The following is a 19440-nucleotide window of genomic DNA, read 5'->3' as shown; positions in this document are numbered from 1 at the left end:
GCCTTTAGTTTTGAAAAGTAGCAGTTTTGAGTCTTTCTACATGTTTCATCTGCTGCCTTTTGGTAAGCAGATATTTCTGTTTGCCTATTATTATGAATGTCATAGACACTTTGGTTGTAACTATAATACGTCTTGTCTCTCACCTTTCTTTCAATGTCTGTGGCCATAGTGGTTTAAGGTGAGAGATTTTAAACATTTCCTTCAAAACAGTATGCTTGTCTGGTGCACTAGAACCCTGAATGCCGTCATGCTGTATAGAGTTAGGTTCTTTCCAAAAGATATGGATTAGTTGTGTATGGTCTTATGTGCTAGCTACTTAGAAAGTCACCAGTCCAGTCTGTGATTCCTATTTGCATCATCAAGCTTAAGACTAAATACTGTAGATCATGTGCTGAGAGTTGAAGTAAACTTTGTGGACACGCAAGTTTTCACAAAGCCATTTTTGTCAGCTTGAGGAATACAAGTAGGCACCCAAAAATAAATAGAATTTTTTTCTGTGGGTAAATGTCATGTTCTACCTAACCATAATTTGTGTGGAAACATCAGTTAGGTCAAAGTGTGAGGTTTTGCAGAAGTATTTTTCAGTTATTTTTGTTTCAACTTCTTGCATGTCCTGAAAATATTGCCCTTTTTTGCCCATTTTTTTCCTGGAGGGACAGGAAAAGCTATAGGGGGCTATATTAGGATGGATGGGAAACTTTTGTCCTCCCTACCCCTACCCTCCGTATTGCTCATAACTAATTCTGCAATAGTATATCATGAACCCACTCACTAATTGCAGTAAGCAAACATCAGTGTTAAGTAATTATCAAGTACCTTTAATAAATTTGTCACTATGTTCCATAATTTAATGTGTGCTCTATAATGAAACTTGGTTGAAGCATATCATATTCTTTCCTGTAAGTTGCGCAGATATTTTATCCCAACCATGCAGGGCACCATCTGTTGTAATCATAAAATTTGCACTGGGCATAATACAAAATGACTGGAATGAAACCTTAAAACAAAACATTTTGTGGATCCATAACTCCAATCACAATTTCACCCCCAAAAATTCAGGTATTTAACATTTTGTTTCTTTAATAACCATTAGAGAAATTAGCATGCATGGTAACATGTGTAATCAAGAAATAAGAATGTAATGATTTATTGTGTGCTATTTTTATTGCCTTTTTATGCACAAAGATTTAGGAGATATTAATTTATAAATTTATTTATTTACGTATGAATGTATGGAATGAGGTCCTAAAACTTAGTAATTATTAATTGTTATCAATTACAGGGAGTACAGCTTGATACCACAGCTGCTGTACAGTGGATGAGTAAATGCTATTATCTTGCTTCTGTCTGGGGTGTATATAGTGATGACTTAAGGAGACATCAAGTATGTGAACTTTATGCCAGTGGCTATGATAGACTGGCAGAAGAAGTAAGTACCACTCGGCAAGGTAGCACTGTAGCCAGGATGAACAGTATTGATGAAAAAGTCTAATACTGAGCAGCATTGAATTTTTAAATGCCTACAATTATATATATTTATAATGGATGTCTGTTCTTTTGGACATGTCCGAAGCTGGGAACTACTTTGGTTGCGAGTCGGGGTTGATTTAAATCAAAGATGAAAGCTGAAAATTTGTGCTGGACTGGGATTTGAAGCCGGGTCTCCTGCTTACTACAGTGAAATTCCACTGTTACACTTTTTCAAAGGACTTTAAAAAAATGGTGTATAATGTGGGAAAAGTTGCATACAGAATACTCCTTTGCATTTTTGCACTTTATGTATGATATATGTACATAATAGCCATCAAAATACTTGTCAGGGACGTGGTTATTATCTAATAAAGGTTTATTACCTAATAAAGGTTTATTGTGAAATATAAACTGCTGGTGTAACTGGAACTGGTATCTGTCTGGGAAGTTGAAACATTTTACTTAATTTCATACATCATTATCAGTGTTTTTGGGAAGCCTGCAGCTGTCGTCCATTATTTAAATAATGGAACTCTGCACCACTTACGTATTTTTTCATGCTTTGCATGGTGTGTTTCAAGAATTTTTTCAAGTTGTCAAGTGCAAATATTTATGTAAGTGTTTTGTGTGGTGTTTGCATATGTGTTGTTCTGCATCTCTTGCACTGTAGATGTCTTTTTGAGGTTATCAGGTGCTGTGCTTCCTCAGTTATGTGGAAAACCACACATATGCAAACTATCACTCACATTGTTTGTTTATGAAACATTGCAAAAAATACATGTGTAAACACACTAAATATGGTTCAACAAAGGTGTCATGACAGTCACAACAATCACAAAGTTACGCAATCAAAACAGAGAAAGTTTGGAAATGGTTGTGATTGACCATGATGTCTTTATTTGAACAAACCTAGTTACTCCCATCAGCCACAGTGCCAAATAGAGTTTGGCAGCGGCAGGAGATAGGGCATGAATTGTTCCAACTTTTACCCATTTACCAGTTCATGTCCACTGAATAGAGTGCCCTGGTGTTAAGGAATTAACATTTTTTTCATAAGCGTAAATGTTGTGAAAATTATAAATGCAATAACGCAAAATTGAGTCTGAATTAACATTGTAGCCATAAGAAATTTGACGTGAGAAATTAAAAAATATTGTAAACAGTGGGAAAACATTCATTCTGGGAACATAAAAGTGGGGTTGTACAGTATTGAAATCAGTAGGAAAAGTGCATCTGCCAAGTAAGCAGAAGACCTGGGTTTGAATCAACTTTTCCCATTCATTTATATCAACATCTGCTCACAGCCATTGTCTGCAATTCCTTGGTGACTTACAACTGTGTTTGAGGATTATAAACCTGATGTCTTTCATGAAAGTTTACGGTTGACTTTTCACTGCTGTTTCTGGAATTATCTCAGTTTTTGTGGTATGCAGATGGAGCCCACTCAGCAAAAGACTTATTATGTGGTGATTCATTTTGGTTATGATTATAAATGAAGTTTTCCAGATTGTAATTTTATATACCAGTATCTAATCAGTAAACAGTCTCAGAATAGCCTGATGTGATATTAAGTTGAAGTATATTTATTGGCAGTGACACCACACTGGTGGGGTTTTGGACATTAGTCATGGTTTGTATTGCTAGAGCTGTGTGTAATACTTTGTAGAATGCATAACTATGTCTGAAGAACATTAAAGATCCAAATTACATTGTAATTTAGCTGAACAAAATATATAACGTGTGACTGAACAATTGAAAAATGAGGAGTATAAAAATAAATTTAGTTTCTGTTGTAATTTTAGCAAAGGACTCTGTATTGTGTCAAACAGAACAGAAACAAAGATTAGCTAACAGAGTTGTTCAAAATTCAAAATAATCAAAACGAAGAGGCCAAGTGTCAAGACAAACACAACAAAAGCAAAGGCAATGTGGGAAAGTGCTTCATTTTTTTACGTGGTAACTTTCTATGATACCTTGAGTATGTACCTCTATTCCCTCAGGATACATAACTAAAGGAAATCAAAGATCACATCAGTCTTCACAGAAGATTTTTGTAACAGATAGGAAGTGGAATGTGGTTGGTTTGTTTTTCTGTGTTGCCACTCCCACTCAGTTGCTGGATATCTCCAGTACTTCCAAATATAAACCAGTGAGGTATTAGAGATATGTTACATCATTGAAACAAGGAAAGACCTTAAAAACAAAACAAAAAATATAGACTGAAATCGGAAGTTGGAATGGGCTCAGATGGCAAAGCTTAATCCCAGCAGCATTCAAATAAAAGTAAAGAGAAAATTGTAAAGGCTTTCAATTGTGAAGGAAATGCGCCTTATTTTTAGGTAACGGTAGATAGCCCCATTACTGCTCATTGCTTCTGAAAGGTAGTGAATTACAAGAGACAAAACATATCCATAATATTTTAAAAGACTGCATTAGTGTTGAAATAATTTTTTCTCATATTTAAATTCATGTTTTGTTAGTGGCACTTCAGTGACAGTGAACTGTCTGTTGCTGTGATTTTTCAGTTAATTTTATTTGAGCCACTTGACTGATGACAATTTAAAGAAAACTATGATTTTGTGCTTATAGTCTTCTGTTTATGTAATTAGGTAGTACATGCATGTGGCCTATATTATATAAAACATGTGTTCATGATAATCCATAAGTTTGCTATGAAAGGTATAGTCGTTCAGTCATTACAAGAATAGTTATTAAGTTCTTTTTAATATGTAGAGAAACAGATTAACGTCACCATAAGACTAAATGCAATTTTTTCATTCTTAGATATTGCCTGCTGTGAATGATGTGGAAAAGTTAGCATCGCAGTTGCTGCTAATTGTAGGACAACGGCTAAGGAAGCTTCTAACATCATCAGAAAACTTTTGTGATCGTCTTTCCCGTATAAGTCCTTCATTATCTATTTGGTTGGACAGTTTGGTGAGTATATTATTTCGGTAACTCACGTAATATCAAGCCCCATGTTGGGTGCTAAATGCTAAAATGTGGTAATAGAAATGTTGAGCAGTGATGTATGGGAAAAAACTGTTTCTTGTTTGCTGGGTCCCAGTCCTGATAAACATTAAACAAACCAAAAGTCGCCACTTCACTGGATGCGTGCAAAGCATTGAAGTGACTTACAGGTGAACACAGGTAGCAAAATCAAAACAATTTATTAAAACAACGAGAAACATTGTTAAATACAGGGTCTCAGGTTGCTTAGGCTGGACAGGCACGGTACAGAAGTGTGTTCTGAGGCTCTGGCTTTTCAGTTACATGTAACATGTCTTAGTCGGCTGTCAGCACTTCAGAGCACAGACACCAAAATACCAGAAGTGTGAGGCCCGTCTTGCAATATGGAAACAGAGACTTGATGGTGTGCTCTGAGTGGCCTGACTGTGAACTTCGAATCCAGGAAAATATGGTGCAGTAATCTGTATTGTTGCTTTGTGAAATACAAATACTAGATGATACTATTTGAAAAGGACTGTTGCTACTCATCATATAGCGGAGATGCTGAGTCGCAGATAGTCACAACAGAAAGACTGTCAAAGAAAGCTTACAATATATCCTACATTCCTGTAACCTTCATGGCTTGAACCTTTGTTAGTCATTGTCCTTTACCAACCTGCCCCCTTCCCTGTTCCTATTCTAGCACTACACAGCCCTCTGTTCCAAAAACGCACCCATAACCGTTTTACTTCTCTCTGGCTTTTCGGCCAGCATGTCCACCATTCAGGTAATAGGGTTACGAGAGATCGGCACACCAACAAGGGGGGTGGTTTGCTTATGGCTGGATTGTGGAGGTGGGATACAAGGAATCAGATTCGAGTTGGATGTCTTGTCGGCAGCAGAGTCTAAATTCAGATCAGTACTGGAATCAGACTGGAAAGGCAGCATCAGGTGAGAGACGGAACACACCCTTCGGAAGAGAAAGCAAAATCAGACGCTCTCGAGTATAAGTAGCAAACTAGAATGAAATCCAACAAAGAATGAAAAGGGGTTCAGAAGAACATAGAGTATACTGGAGTCATCACAATACCAGATCAGCACCGATGGCAAGTGCAGACAAAGTCCTGACTACCAGGCCTTGAGATGAAACTCTAATATGAAGATTCTTAAAAGAATCATAATGAAGTCTCACTCATCACTGATTATCTCCACCCAGAAAGTCCATGGAATTTGATCATGGAATCTCATCACTCTGCTGAAAGGGTCTCTCCACACTCTGGTTGTCTGGTTTTGATCCCAGTCTCCCGCCTCTTGCACTTTTTGATTGTTGAAATTTTGTCATCGCGTTTCATCATTGGCTGCCGATATATCAGTGACAGCCAATAGATCATTCCTCCTGGGCAGTTCTCCTACCTTTGATACCTTGTTCCAGGGTGCCACCTTTGTGCTGAAAAATGGTCAGCCTTTCACAAACATGCATCCAGCAGGCATTCTCACAGTTTTGTCCCTCAGGATGGCGGCTCTGGCATGTTGCAAACAAGCCTGCTCCCTCGAGGACTCCCTGAGTGGCTTCAGGGCAGACACACACCTGCAGAAAGGATAGTTTTCTTTTTATGTTTTTCACAGAGACACAGGTTTACTGAAATAATTTGTTTTCGCAGTGCAGAAAGCTGGCTGGCAACAAGTTCCCTCTATCAGTCGTACGCCTTTCACAGTTTGCTCTCTCCAGTGGGAAACAGTGTTCTTCTTAGGACATCTGCCTTCTCCATTGCTTGCATTTTGGGGAAGGGTTTTCACAGAGCACCTCAAAGCATTCTTTTGTGTGTAATGCTGGTGCATCTGTGCCACATGCTGTCTGTTATACTTTGGCATGAACTACATAACTTTACAATGAATATAACAGAAAATGACAAATTCAACAATGGAAAATCCAGGATGGACTGTAACAATATTATGAAAATGACAAATGCTACTCATCAAATAGTGGAGATGCTGAGTCGCAGATAGGTACAACAAAAAGTCTGTCAGAAAATGAGCTTTCAGCCAACATCGGAGATAGAACTCGCACAACTGCAATTCACACACACACACAAACACACACACACACACACACACACACACACACACACACACACATGGCTGCAGTCTCTGGCTGCTGAGGCCACTTTGCAAGCAGCAGCTCATGATGGGAGACACAACCAGGTGTGTGTATGTGTGTGTGTGTGTGTGTGTGTGTGTGTGTGTGTGTGTGTGTGTGTGTGTGTAGGGGGGGGGGGGGGTAAGGAGGAGGCTGCAGCAGGGAGGGGGAGGGATGGCAGGGTAGGGGTGGGGGACGGTAAAATGCTGCTTGTGGGAGCTTACAGGGGCGAGGTGGAGAGAGGATTGGGCAGCTAGGTGCAGTCAGGAGGTTAGACAGAGTGTGGGGGAGGGTTAGTGGTAAAGGAGAGAGGTAAAATTACTGTAAAATGACTGTGGGTGCATTGGTGGAATAGAGGACTGTTTAGTGCTGGAATGGAAACAGGGAAGGGGCTAGAGGATAGTAATGAAGACTGATAAATGTTGAGGCCAGGACGGTTACAGGGACATAGAATATATTGCAGGGAGAGTTCCCACCTGCACAATTCAGAAAAGTTGGTAGTGTTGGAAAAGATCCAAATGACACATGCTGTGAAGTAGTCCCCCATCCCTACCGTGCTATCCCTCCCCTTCCCTGTCACAGCCTCCTCTTTACCCCCACCACCTGGTTGCATCTCCCATTATGCACTGTTGCTTGCAGTGTGGCCTCAGCAGCCAGAGACTAAAGCCAGGTGTCTGTGTGAGTTGTGGCTAGAGTGTGTTTGTGTATGTTATATCTTCGATGAAGGCCTTGTTGGCTGAAAGCCCAGTTTCTGACAGTCTCTTTGTTGTGCCTATCTGTTACTCAGCATCTCTTGTTATTTGGTGAGTAGCAACTATCCTTTTCATAAATAATTACAAATGAAATTCATGTACATCCTCTCTCTCTCTCTCTCTCTCTCTCTCTCTCTCTCTCTCTCTTGTTTGCCATATTGCTGATAATGAATAAATACAGAAAATAATTTCATAAAAGGCAACATAATATATTGGCAAGACATAAGATAAAATTGCACAATCCTGAACAAATTGCGCAGTTCACAAATTTGACCAAATGCACAACCCAAATCTCTCTAGCGCAGTTGCTAGGGGAATGATGTTCAGTTCAATGTGGGAAAACTATTTATCTCTTCCTGTACCCTTGTGAGCATAACATTATGTAATATTGATAGTACAAATGATTCTAGTTCTGCACATTTTGCTTTAGTTAACATAATTAGCCTGGTGTGTATGTAGGGCAATTGAGGATCATAGTTACAGCCAGCTAAAGCAACAAGCTTGTAGCCAATTTAATGGGCAAATGTTCTTGGTATTATTGGATTGCACGTGGCGATTATCACAGTGTTACTCAGGGTAAAGTATATATTCTATAATATGGAGATCTGAATCGGCATAGTGAGTAAGTTTAATCAGGAAATTATGTGTTACTCCAGACAGTACTCATCTCCAATACAAGAGAGAAATGTGTCATTTCACCCATGGCAGACACATAATGTGAATCAAACTGCTCCCTGAGTTGTGGTACTACGTATGTCATGCATACTAGTCGTATATTACTTTTTATCAAATCAATACTTTTTGAAATAACACACAGACATACTGTTTACAAAGCTACACACAAAACTTGTCGACAGACGAGTAAAAATCAAAACACAATAGAATTATAATCAGTACAGATTTAATAATAATTTATTTTTCGCATAATCCTACCAGTTTACTGATGAGAGGTTAACAGCAGTATTACATCTACAGCACAAAAATTCACCTAGTGCAATGCCTTTATTGGGATGGTGATACCTTACCACTAAGGAATGAGCTTGAAGTCTGTGTGGCTGGAAGAATCTACCATTACTGAAATAAACTGTGCTTGTTTCAGTTATTTCTCCCATAGCAAACAGTACAATTGTCTGCAAGATCGAAAACTTCTAATTGGACAGTGATTTAATTGTGTCGGTGGTGCAGTCTGTAGACTTGAAACTCTGGTTGTGCATCACTGTGTGGTATGCAAATGTGGCTTCTTGTGCTGAAAGCTGCTGTTTCACATCTGAACTACCTTCACTGATAAGTAGTTATCATTTCCTTTATTTCAATAGGTAACCCAAATTGTTTGCATGTCCAGTGCTAAATTTCACAGCACAAACTGCCCACTCAGCATTTATCACACTGTTCTTTAGTAAACGAGGACTCCTGCAGATCTTTCTGTTTGGTTTCCACTTGCGGTTTCCCATTTTTAACCCAGGTAATGTGAGGATAAAGTTTATTGAAGTCACTGCTGCAACCACTGGAAACATTACGCTACCATACAACAGTACAACACACTGAAGTTAGAATTCATGCAGTTATTTTCAGAATCACAGTACCATCAATTTTCCAGAAGAAGCAATATATTGTATCGAACTTGAGAACCAATTTAGTTTAATTTTGCCTATGTATGATTTTTTGTATGAATGAAGTATAATGTCAGCCACTAGCATTGTATCAGAACAGTTTAGAAAAAAAAAAGTCATACTATGCAAAACAAAGATCTGAAACATTTTGCTGTTCCCAAAGAGAGTTTTGTTAAAAATGAGGACCGTCCGGGAAAAATCAGGACAAATGGGAACCCTAATCAAGCAATATACTGACTCATTACTTAAGTTTGTGTATCTGTTTTCTCTGTCATTATCAGGTAAAGAACAAGCAGATTGATGTGTTTTCTGATATTTGAACTTGTGAACTAAAACAAGAGGTCCCATCCCAAACTTACGCAGAAATTAAAAAATCCTTCCTCTTGTGTGGTGTCAACTCTCAAAGCATCATCTTCTTCATGCCACTAATCACTGCCTAGAATCCTATCCAGTTACTCAGATTCCCCTGAACTACGGAATCCATTCACTTAAAACTTCTAAGCTGATAGGCCATGGTAGATGTTTAAAACTGTCCTCTCACGTTTCGTCTCCAACTGCGGGAGACATTCTCCGAGATAAAGTGGCAAACTGCAAAGAGAACTTGACGAAGCGCTGTTTATAAATGTATTACAGAGGGCGCCGCTGTCCATCACAAGGTGTCGGCTATGACACTGTCTCTGGTAATACCAACATTCTCGATTGAAAGTAATTGATCGTAAAGCTTCCGGTGCAACGCTGACATCCAAATTTTATCCAGTTTGATACCTTCATCTTTCCTGTTAAAATTATTACGTTGTTTATCGATCTCGATAACCTCTCTATACATGTGCACATAATAATGCGAGGTTTTAGATATGATGCTTGTCTTGTAGTGGTTCTACCTGCTATATTTATTTCGGTTGTTGTTCTCGGTGTCGATGTACTGCGTTGCTACACTGGCTGAAAAATGGGGTTTGTAATTTGGATACTGACTACAGTAAATAATGTAGCCGACAGACACACAGTTGCAGTTTACAGTCTTTTACTTTCACTTTGCACAACCCCCCAATAATACACAGTTATATATGTACGACCAGTGCACTATTGTTTAATCTTTCCATAAGCCTCATTAATAGTTTGCAGGCAAATCTCCACATACTGCTACAATAGTTTTTTGTTGAACACCTATGAGCAGTAAAAACATAACCACATAGTTCACAGTTCTTCAATTAAATTGAACAGTCACTGTCATTGCTTTAACACACGGCCTATTGGTGTAACACTTATTTCACTGTGAAGTTGATACATTATTGTCCTTCTTAGCAACACAGGTTCCTCGTCTGAAACTTTACAATAATACACCCAGAAACTACGCATTGTTTAAAGTTAAATTTACAGAAATTACAATTAAATCTTAACTCATTAAATTAACTGAATATATCAAAAAATTGATTCTTTTCAACAGTTTCTTCTACTAAAAGAGTTAAGCTGAATTATTTGTTTAAATCGCGAAATTAACAAATATAGTTATGTAAACAATGCTTTTGACAAAACTGTTAATTACTTTGGAATTAATGAAGGGCTGGTTTTGCTAACATGTTTTCGAACAGAGCCAAATAGATCCTTTAAGAATGCTATTGTTTCGTCTCCCAAATGTTTATAATTAGTACAGAATTTATATTTGTTTATACGTCAACAATAGACTTTAAGTTACGAAACAGTTACTGATTTCACCCTATAACAAAAGATACTAACTAGTAATAGTCAAAATAATTTAGAAAATCAATTACATACATAAAATTAAGCACAAAAATAGATCTGGTGTTACCTTCTTTAATACTAAGGGCCAACCTTTTTCTTTTATGAAAATGCAGATTATATTCACGCACGTTAATGGTAATTAGTTAAAAATTGAAAAAAATGAATTTAAGGAGGCAGATGGCAAAACAAGAGGGGAATTGAAATCATCCCAGCTTGCTTCGTCACAGTCTCACTGAATTTTATTTCATGGTAACCTCCCTGGTAAACATGTTCTGCTACGGCCGATTTACCCGTGTGACCCAGGTGGCAATTCCTCTTATGTTCAACAAGACAGTTGTTCACACTTCTCTTTGTGGTATCAACCTAAACCAGTCCACAACTGCAAGGAATTTTATATACCCACAGTATAGCCAAAGGGTGTCGAGCATCTTTCGCTGATCTTACTTGACTTATTTCCTGTTGTTCCTGTTGGATAATAGGGCAGCAGCAAAGACCTTCCGTTTGGTTCTGTTGGCAGCCAAACATTTCACTTCACTCCATGTTTATGTCTTTTTCGGGCGGCCACATCTACATGTGCCTTGTGAGTTCCAATCCAGTGCTGCCTTTCAACAGCTCCTTGTTGTTTGCATATTGTGTTACCAATCCACCTCCATTTTCTTTCCTTCATTTGTTCACGGATTGGTCACTGGTTTGTCGTCTCCCACTATTCGTCATTTGAAATAACATCTGGCCACCTGCCTAAGACACTGGTTTATGAAGACTTGCACCTGGTTTACAATCTGTTTATTACCTTCCATGTTTTGCAACTATACAGGAGGTCTGACTTCACATTGATACTGAACAAGTGCAGCTTGGTTCATCTCGAAATGTTCTTATTACGCCAGACAGGGTATAGTTGTACAAAGGCTCCATTTGCCTTCCGTATCCAACTCTTTACATCCTCCTTGGTCCCTCCATCTTTACAGACGGTACTTCCTAGATATACAAAGGAGTCGACTTGTTCCAATTCCTTTCCATACACTGTTAGCTTCACTTGTTTTTCAGATCGCATTTTCATTTCCTTAGTTTTCTGAACATTTATTTTAAGTCCTGCAATTTCTGCTTCCTCTTTCAGTCTTTCCAGCTCTTATTCCATGTCACGTAATCTTTGCGAGAGCAGACAGATATTGTCAGCAAAGTCAAGGTCTTCAAGCCTGTCTTGCATTCCTCACTGAATACATCTTCTCCTACCATCAAATCCTCTTTGAATTATGCTGTCCAGTACCAACAAGAACAAGGTAGGTGACAGAATACATCCCTGCCTCACCCCAGCATTTGTTTGGATAGATTCAGTAAGTTTCCCATTGTGTAGCACCCTACATTCATATCCATCATACATGGCTTTAATAACATTTATTACCTTTGGTGGTATTCTATATTCTTCCAAGGTATGCCATATAACTCTCCTATTAAGAGTGTCAAATGCCTTTTCCCAACAGGGTCAAGGATTTTTCACCTGCCTCGAGATGACTGTTGTTCTCATCATTTCATCATCATTCATGAAAGTGGTGAGATTGGACTGAGCAAAGGTTGGGAATTTGCACGGGCATTGATAACCGTGCAGTTGAGCGCCCCACAAACCAATCATCATCATCATCATCATCATCATCATCATCATCATTATCATTATCAAATGCTTTTTCAAAACCAATAAATGTTAGGTAGAGTGCGTTCTGCACTTCTGTATTCTGGTCAAGTATTATATGCAGTGTGTTGATGAGATTGGCGCCACTTCTATGCACTCTAAACCCAGTTTGCTCTTTTCTCAGTCGTGCCTCAACTGAGTCCTTGATTCGATTTAGCATAAATCTACAGAGTATTTTACTTGATACAGATAGGAGGGTGATGCCTCGCCAGATATTACAGTTGGTAGTATCCCCTTTCTTTGGCAACTTAATAATCAGCCCTTCTTTCCAGTCCTTTGGTATTTTCTCTTCTGACCCTATCTTCTCAAACAGTGGATGCAGTAGATTTATGGTGGTGCCAATGTCTGCTTTTAGCACCTCAGGTGCAATATTATCCATTCCTGGAGCCTTCCTGCTCTTTATCTGTTTGGGAGCTACCGTATTTACTCGAATCTAAGCCGCACTTTTTTTCCGGTTTTTGTAATCCAAAAAACCACCGGCGGCTTAGAATCGAGTGCAAAGTAAGCGGAAGTTCTGAAAAATGTTGGTAGGTGCTGCCATAACTAACGTCTTCCGTCGAATATATGTAGTGCTACACAGGCATGCTTTCCAGGCACAAAGATAAATACTGGCACCAAAACCTCTGCCTCAGTAAATAAATTAAAAAAAAAATAGGTGGGAGACGAGCTTTTTTCTCTGCCCCGAGTTTCGACCACTGCATTTTCATACATTATCCAACGAAGTAAATACCAATTCCGTATTGTTCATCTTCGAATGTAGCAGCCTTTCAATGTACTATGAAAATCCGACAGGCAAGACTGTTTGGGATGTTTGTCTGTCAATAAGGTTAACTCTACGTTCTGAATTTTTTCCTACCTGTGACAAGAGATGGTTGCTAATAGGAACTTTTATGAATTGTGAATCACATGCAGTATTCTCTTCACCATAAGAATAATATGAATGTAAACATTTTGCCATGTATTCTTTCGTGTTTGCTGCTATCTCATTTAAATCCTATCTGCCTAATAAACTACAAAACTAAGAGTGAGACAACAGCAAACGCGGAAGAATATACATATCATGTCATGTTTATATTCGTATTATTCTTATGCCGAATAGTGATACAGTCGGAAATAAAGCACAGCAACTGACTGGATTTTTAAATCTAATTTCTGTTCAGAACGTAATGTACTAAAGAGGCGTCTACAAAGATTTTCAAACGGAGAAAATTTTTCGATAAACTCGTTTAGAACATCTTCTATCATACGCTGTCTATTATTTAGTTCTTGTTTATCATTATCAAAGAAAGCAGCTGTGTAAGTAACAATACGCTGTCTATTATTTGGTTCCTGTTTATCATTATCAAAGAAAGCAGCAGTGTAAGTTACAATAAGTAGCAGTCTCTTGCCATTGTTTCGCTAATGAGATGATTCCTCTCTTTTCTTTTAATTGTAAGCAGCGGTAGCGCGCACAAAAGCAAGTCATGCAAAGAGCGGCAACAGGCCGTAAACACTCATTATCAGAATGCGATAAACAATGCATGACACAGTACAATAATGCATTTTCAGCTGAGAGTGACGTAAAAACCTATATCAAAGAGAACGGCACCTATCAGATCAAAGAAAAATAAGCAATCACTTCAAACCAGACGAAGCACGTGAAAAAGGAAGGGTAGTCGTATAAATACGGACGGAGCGCCTGATGCATAGCTATGCCTAGCTGGTAAAGCTTAACTGCTGAGCTTATGGCTCAAACCAAACTACTGTAGCTGTATCGTCATTCATTTGATCTAAATTGTGTCTCATATTACAATGGACCAACTTTGTTTTGATTTGGAGGTGGGGTCTAAAACTTTTCTCTCCCCTTGAATTTCGAGTCTCAAATTGCAGGTGTGGCTTAGATTCGGGAAATTTTTTTTTTCTTTGATTTCGAGTCTCATTTTTCAGGTGCGGCTTCGATTCGAGCGTGGCTTAGATTCGAGTAAATACGGTATTTTAATTTCAGTCTTAGTTGGTGTGTTTACATTGATTCTGTCACTAGCATCTGAAAAATGCTGTTGCGTCTCCCTCTCTTCAGATTGCTCTCTGTTGAGGACTTTAGAAAAATGTTTTCTCCATCTCCTAAGTTGGTCTTTTTCTGCCATCAACAGTCGAACCTACTTGCTTTTCACAGGTCTGTTCTTCTTGAAACCTTTTTTGGACAACATTATGGTGATGTGATACAGTTCTTTTGCATCACCCCTTGCTGCAGCTGTCTTTGCTCTCAGAGCTTGCTCACCCATCCACTTTCTCTTATCATTCCTCACAGTCCTTTTTGTTGGAGAGTCAGTAGCTGCATACTCACCTTGCATTCGAGTTTTCTGCTGTCTCGTTTTACTCATATTTAATTTCGCCTTAATCTCCTTCGTACAGCTGGTCAAATTCGACGTACGCTCAGACATCCAATATTTCTTCAGATGGTTTTTAAAGCCAAGGACCTGTTTGCTCACATTGCAATAGATGTCCTTAATCTGAGTCCGTGTATCATCAACACTATTTTCATCATTTTCCTGTGGTTCTTGGAGTGCCTCATAGCAGTTCCTTTGGTCAATGCGGAAAGCTTCTTGTTTTGCTGTAATTCTAAGTTTTCCCACATCATATTTTTTGTTCTGTTGTCGGAACTTTCTGTTTGTAGCCATGATTTTTAGTCAAAAATTTGCAACAATAAGGTAGTGATCACTGTCAACATCAGCCCCACGTTTATTGCCGATCTTAAATATTCTTTTATTTTCCTGGTAGGTCTAAAAATAGTTTCCACCCCATACTTGGTCAGCACTTTCCCAATGCCATCTGTGACCTAACTAATGAACAGAAGAAAAACCTTCTCGTTGGGCGATTGTTGTTCGTCATAGTTCCTGATTCTCTGCCTAGAGCGAAGTGCTCGATTTATATCCTTGCTAGAATACCCTCTCTTCACGAAAGATGACTGTAGATGTTTAATCTGCTCTTTTGAATAAACAGATTCACAAATTTTGTACACCCTGTCTACCAAGGTTTTTATTGCAACTCTTTTTTTGTCTTGTGCGGTGGTGTGAATCTTTATGCAGATAACGATCAGTATGTGTGGCCTTTCTATACACCTTACAGCCCAACATTCTGTCCCATTGTTTAATCACAGACGTGTCCAGGAAATTCAGTTGCCCATTACTCTCCGTCTACATACTAAATTGGATTTTTGGATTAATGCTGTTGAGATGTTTCACGAAGGCATCCAACTCCTCTGCTCCATGTGTCCATACTACGAACGTGCCATCAACATAGTGATACCATCTGGCTGGTCTCCTACTGTCAGTCTGCAATGCCCATTGTTTGAAAGTCTCCATAAACAAGTCAGCCACAGCAGGACTAAGAGGACTGTTCATAGCCACCCCCTATAAAAGTCACTATTATATTGAAAGTAGGTTGTGTAGAGGCATTGTCGGAATAATGCCACAATATTGGTAGGAAAAATATCCGCTATGGATAAGATAGCTTTGTTTACTGGAATCATGGTAAAAAATTAGACAGTATCACAACTTTCCTGTTAAAATTATTACTGCTGACCAAAATTATTATAGGTTTTGTGATTTATACTTGGTTTCCAAGAGTACCACCTCAAAATCTTATAGTAAAAGAGACAATAAGCACATTGATGTTGATATCATGGGAGAGTTTTAAACCTTCCCTTATGAGATAAACTTTCAAATACAAACAGGTCTCTATTTACAAAGGACTAAAACTAGCGTACCTAATCCGTTGTTAAACTCATAGATTCCAGCAAACAATTCAGAGCATAGGCACTAACCTACAACAACAATAATCATGTGGGTTTGATGCCTTGCCATTTACTTTGCTTTTAGTTGTATGTAAAGAAAGAGGGGGGGGGGGGAACTTAATAGAAAAAGAAGTAACACGGCAGAAATTTTGGATACATTAGATCTTTGCCACTACGTTATTAATAGTGCACTTTAGCAGATAGTTGTGTAGTACATAAAATGTAATAAATCTTACAGTAATGGAAATTGTGAGGTGAAAATAATAAACAAGAAGGCAACTGCTCACTTGCAGCTGATTGATGCATGTTGCATAGACATTTCCATCAGCACACAGGTATTACCAGTTTTTGCTGACTACGAAAGTGACATCACTGAAGATGGGCTATTTACCCAAACACTGGTTTGGCAAATAATAACTTTTGAACAGCAGCTCATGGTGTACATCAAGATATCCTTAATAAATACGAACAATCTGTGAAACAAACTGCATCAATCACACCAGTCTGCCCTTACAGCAAAGTGTTTGCATGTCCCACCATTCTTTGTTATGCAATAAAAATTATTACAAAATAAGAGATTGAACAAGTTAACAAAAGCCTTACCGCCTGCAAATCGTCGATAGAATGGTTTGAACTTATGTTTGTCATCCCTCAAATGAAAGTTCCATTTTCTTAGTGTATTTTGGGAATGATATGATCTCTTTGTCAACACTGAAAAAGTGAAAGTTGAGGTAAAGTTTTTGATCTGATGGTGCTTGTGGAGTGTGTCACTGGCATTTTATTCATGAGACTATTAGGTCGAGTTCCAGTTCTCCCAAAACTGGAAAAGCTTGAAGATATACCACAGACTCATTACTGAGATACTTCTGCTAGTAGGCAGCTGTGGCATAGGGCTATAGGGCACATTGAAAAAACATATGGTGGAATGCTTCATCATATAACTTTCTGCTTCTTCAGTTTTCCCAGTGTGCATCATGAATGAAATCTTTTATGGTGAAAGGCCTGATTGTCTTGACAAATCATACAGCCATTCACCCAAAAACTTTTCATTCAACACTCTGATTAGCTACACTATAGAAGACTCTGAGTTAAATTGGTTTATAAACAAGGCTTACTTTAGGTTGATTTACAAATGTTGTAATGACATGAAGCAGCAGCCTATAAAGTTTTTGTTAAATTTAAACTCTTGAAAGAAGATTGAGCATCACCCATGGCCACGTATACTCAACATTTGGTTTCACTAGTTTCTAATCCATTACCTGCTTATTAGTCTAATGTTTGTGTACTATATTATTTGGCTGTACTATTTTTTTTTTTATTTTATTTTTTTTATTTTTATTTTATTTTTTTCCAGAATGGACTTTCACTCCGCTCAGTGGCAATGTGCTCAGTGAGGGATACATCACAGCTGTTGGCACAGGCAGTTCAACATATGTCAGATGATCATCCTGAGTACCAGTTAGCTCTCCACATGGTGGACGCTATACATGACCTCTCAGATGATGTGGACCTCACCTCGTGACAGTAATACTTCTGGAACATAGGAATAATTGTAACAGCCAATGCCATGTTAATGAGACTAGTGCATTTTATATTTATAGTTAGTCTTATCTTTTCCATCACACTTCTTGTCACTTCATGCTGATCTTAGTTAGCATTGTATCTCTTCAAGCATCTGACTTCTCGTATCTCAAACCCACTCATTTACTTATGGATAACTTTATATGTTTCTTGTTATTTCCTCTGTCTTCATCCATATTCCATAAAAGGGATAGTTAAACAACAATCACTGTAAAGACAAATATCCAAAAATCAATTGTCGCATTCCTTTAGCATTTTTATCATTTGACTTTAGAATGTATTATTAAGCAGTAATCGATAATATTCTCTCTTTCTCTCCCTCCCTCCCTCCCTCCCACCACCTTGTACTTACACTACTCCACCTCCCTGTAAGCCAAAGTGTAGGTCTCTTTACATATGTGTTAAATTTACATACACTGTTTCTTTACAAAGAAGTAAAAGAAACCTACAGGTAATGTCACCAAAAAAAAAATTGATGGTGATATCTGTCCCTTTTTTATTCTGTTTGTTGGAAAACTCCTCTATGCCATGCAATGTCTTCGTGCCAAATCGGTATTAATATTTGCCTCCAGCCTTGAGCTGTTTCATCTGTTATTATACTATGTATTGTATTTTGGAAAAGATGATTTTGTCTATCTCAAATCACCACAATGACTTTAGTCAGTCATTTTTAGTAATATTTTAAAAATTTTAATTTGGTCTGTATCTGTTTGTCAACCTTATATTGTTGCAATATTTATTGGAGACCACAGTGAAATTAATGACAAATACTGGTGGAAAAAAATCTCTTTTTATGTTTTACATGGTATATGCAATTTTTCATCTTGGTGCACGGATATGTTCCTTTTTGGCTAACACCATGGAAAACAGTTATAAATTGACAGCATTTGCAGTATAGAATATGTAACTGAAATTCTGTGTGTTTTATGTAATGTATCTGTCAAGTCTCATTCTCTGATTTTGTCAGAAACGTGTGATTGTTTTCTTTCCTTGATGACACATTCACTTAAGTGCTGAATTGGCGAACCAGTGTATGAAAAGCACTGTAACCAACAATAAAACTTGCTTAATTCTAAGTATTTGAAATCAGTTACACCAGAGCAGCTTGGGTAATGAATTCAAATGCTAATGCCTACTGAATTTTTACTGAAAGAAATTGAAAGGTATAGTAATCTTATTTTGTACGAAGATAAGCATAATTTATTTTGTCTGGGGAAAAATAGCACAATATGCCAGTGCCACAGTGTTTACTGTTACATGTGGCTCCTAATATTTTGCAGTAATTATTTTTATGTATGTAAATTTTCTAATTTATTGAGTTTTATGTGTAATTTATGTAAATAAAATATGTAAGAGCAGCACCAATGGCATGCGATGAAAAATGTGGTCAACTGTGTACATAAGGTAAGATATTTGACCAGATATGTTGTGTCTGATAATTGTACATTTTGAAAATAAATTTTTTATTTAAATTGTTTTTTGTTTTAACAATACAAAAGTGTAATGATGTCAGCTGTATAATATATTCCTATAGACTAAGAAACATTGTTCAACACAAAAATTGTTAGGGAAGCGAAGTGAGCTAAACCATGTGAATTTGGAACTATTGAATTTGAAACATACGAAATATTGGGCCCCAAAGTGGAGCAGTTCCCAGCATTATTCAAGCATGTAATTTTCACAGCATATGTGTGTTATAACCTTTAATCACTAATAAATTGCGTGGATTTACAAAAGTAGAAACA

At 37.8% G+C, this 19440-nt stretch overlaps 1 protein-coding gene across 1 annotated transcript in view; it reads left to right on the top strand.

Annotated features, from left to right (window-relative positions):
• The window catches only part of LOC124619698 (rab3 GTPase-activating protein non-catalytic subunit), a 170878-nt gene extending 151711 nt beyond the window's left edge, over positions 1 to 19167 (top strand). Inside the window, exons 23-25 of the mRNA XM_047146253.1 lie at positions 1283 to 1429; positions 4255 to 4407; positions 17469 to 19167. Of these exons, the coding sequence (XP_047002209.1) occupies positions 1283 to 1429; positions 4255 to 4407; positions 17469 to 17636 (468 nt within the window). The 3' untranslated portion in view covers positions 17637 to 19167. The remainder of the gene's footprint in view (positions 1 to 1282; positions 1430 to 4254; positions 4408 to 17468) is intronic.
• Positions 19168 to 19440: the final 273 nt, after the last annotated feature.

This window comes from Schistocerca americana, chromosome 6 (genome assembly GCF_021461395.2).
Source record: "Schistocerca americana isolate TAMUIC-IGC-003095 chromosome 6, iqSchAmer2.1, whole genome shotgun sequence".
NCBI classification, from domain to species: Eukaryota; Metazoa; Arthropoda; class Insecta; order Orthoptera; family Acrididae; genus Schistocerca; species Schistocerca americana.
The sequence above is the reverse complement of the archived record's forward strand: the minus strand, read 5'-3'. Positions and strand labels throughout refer to the sequence as shown.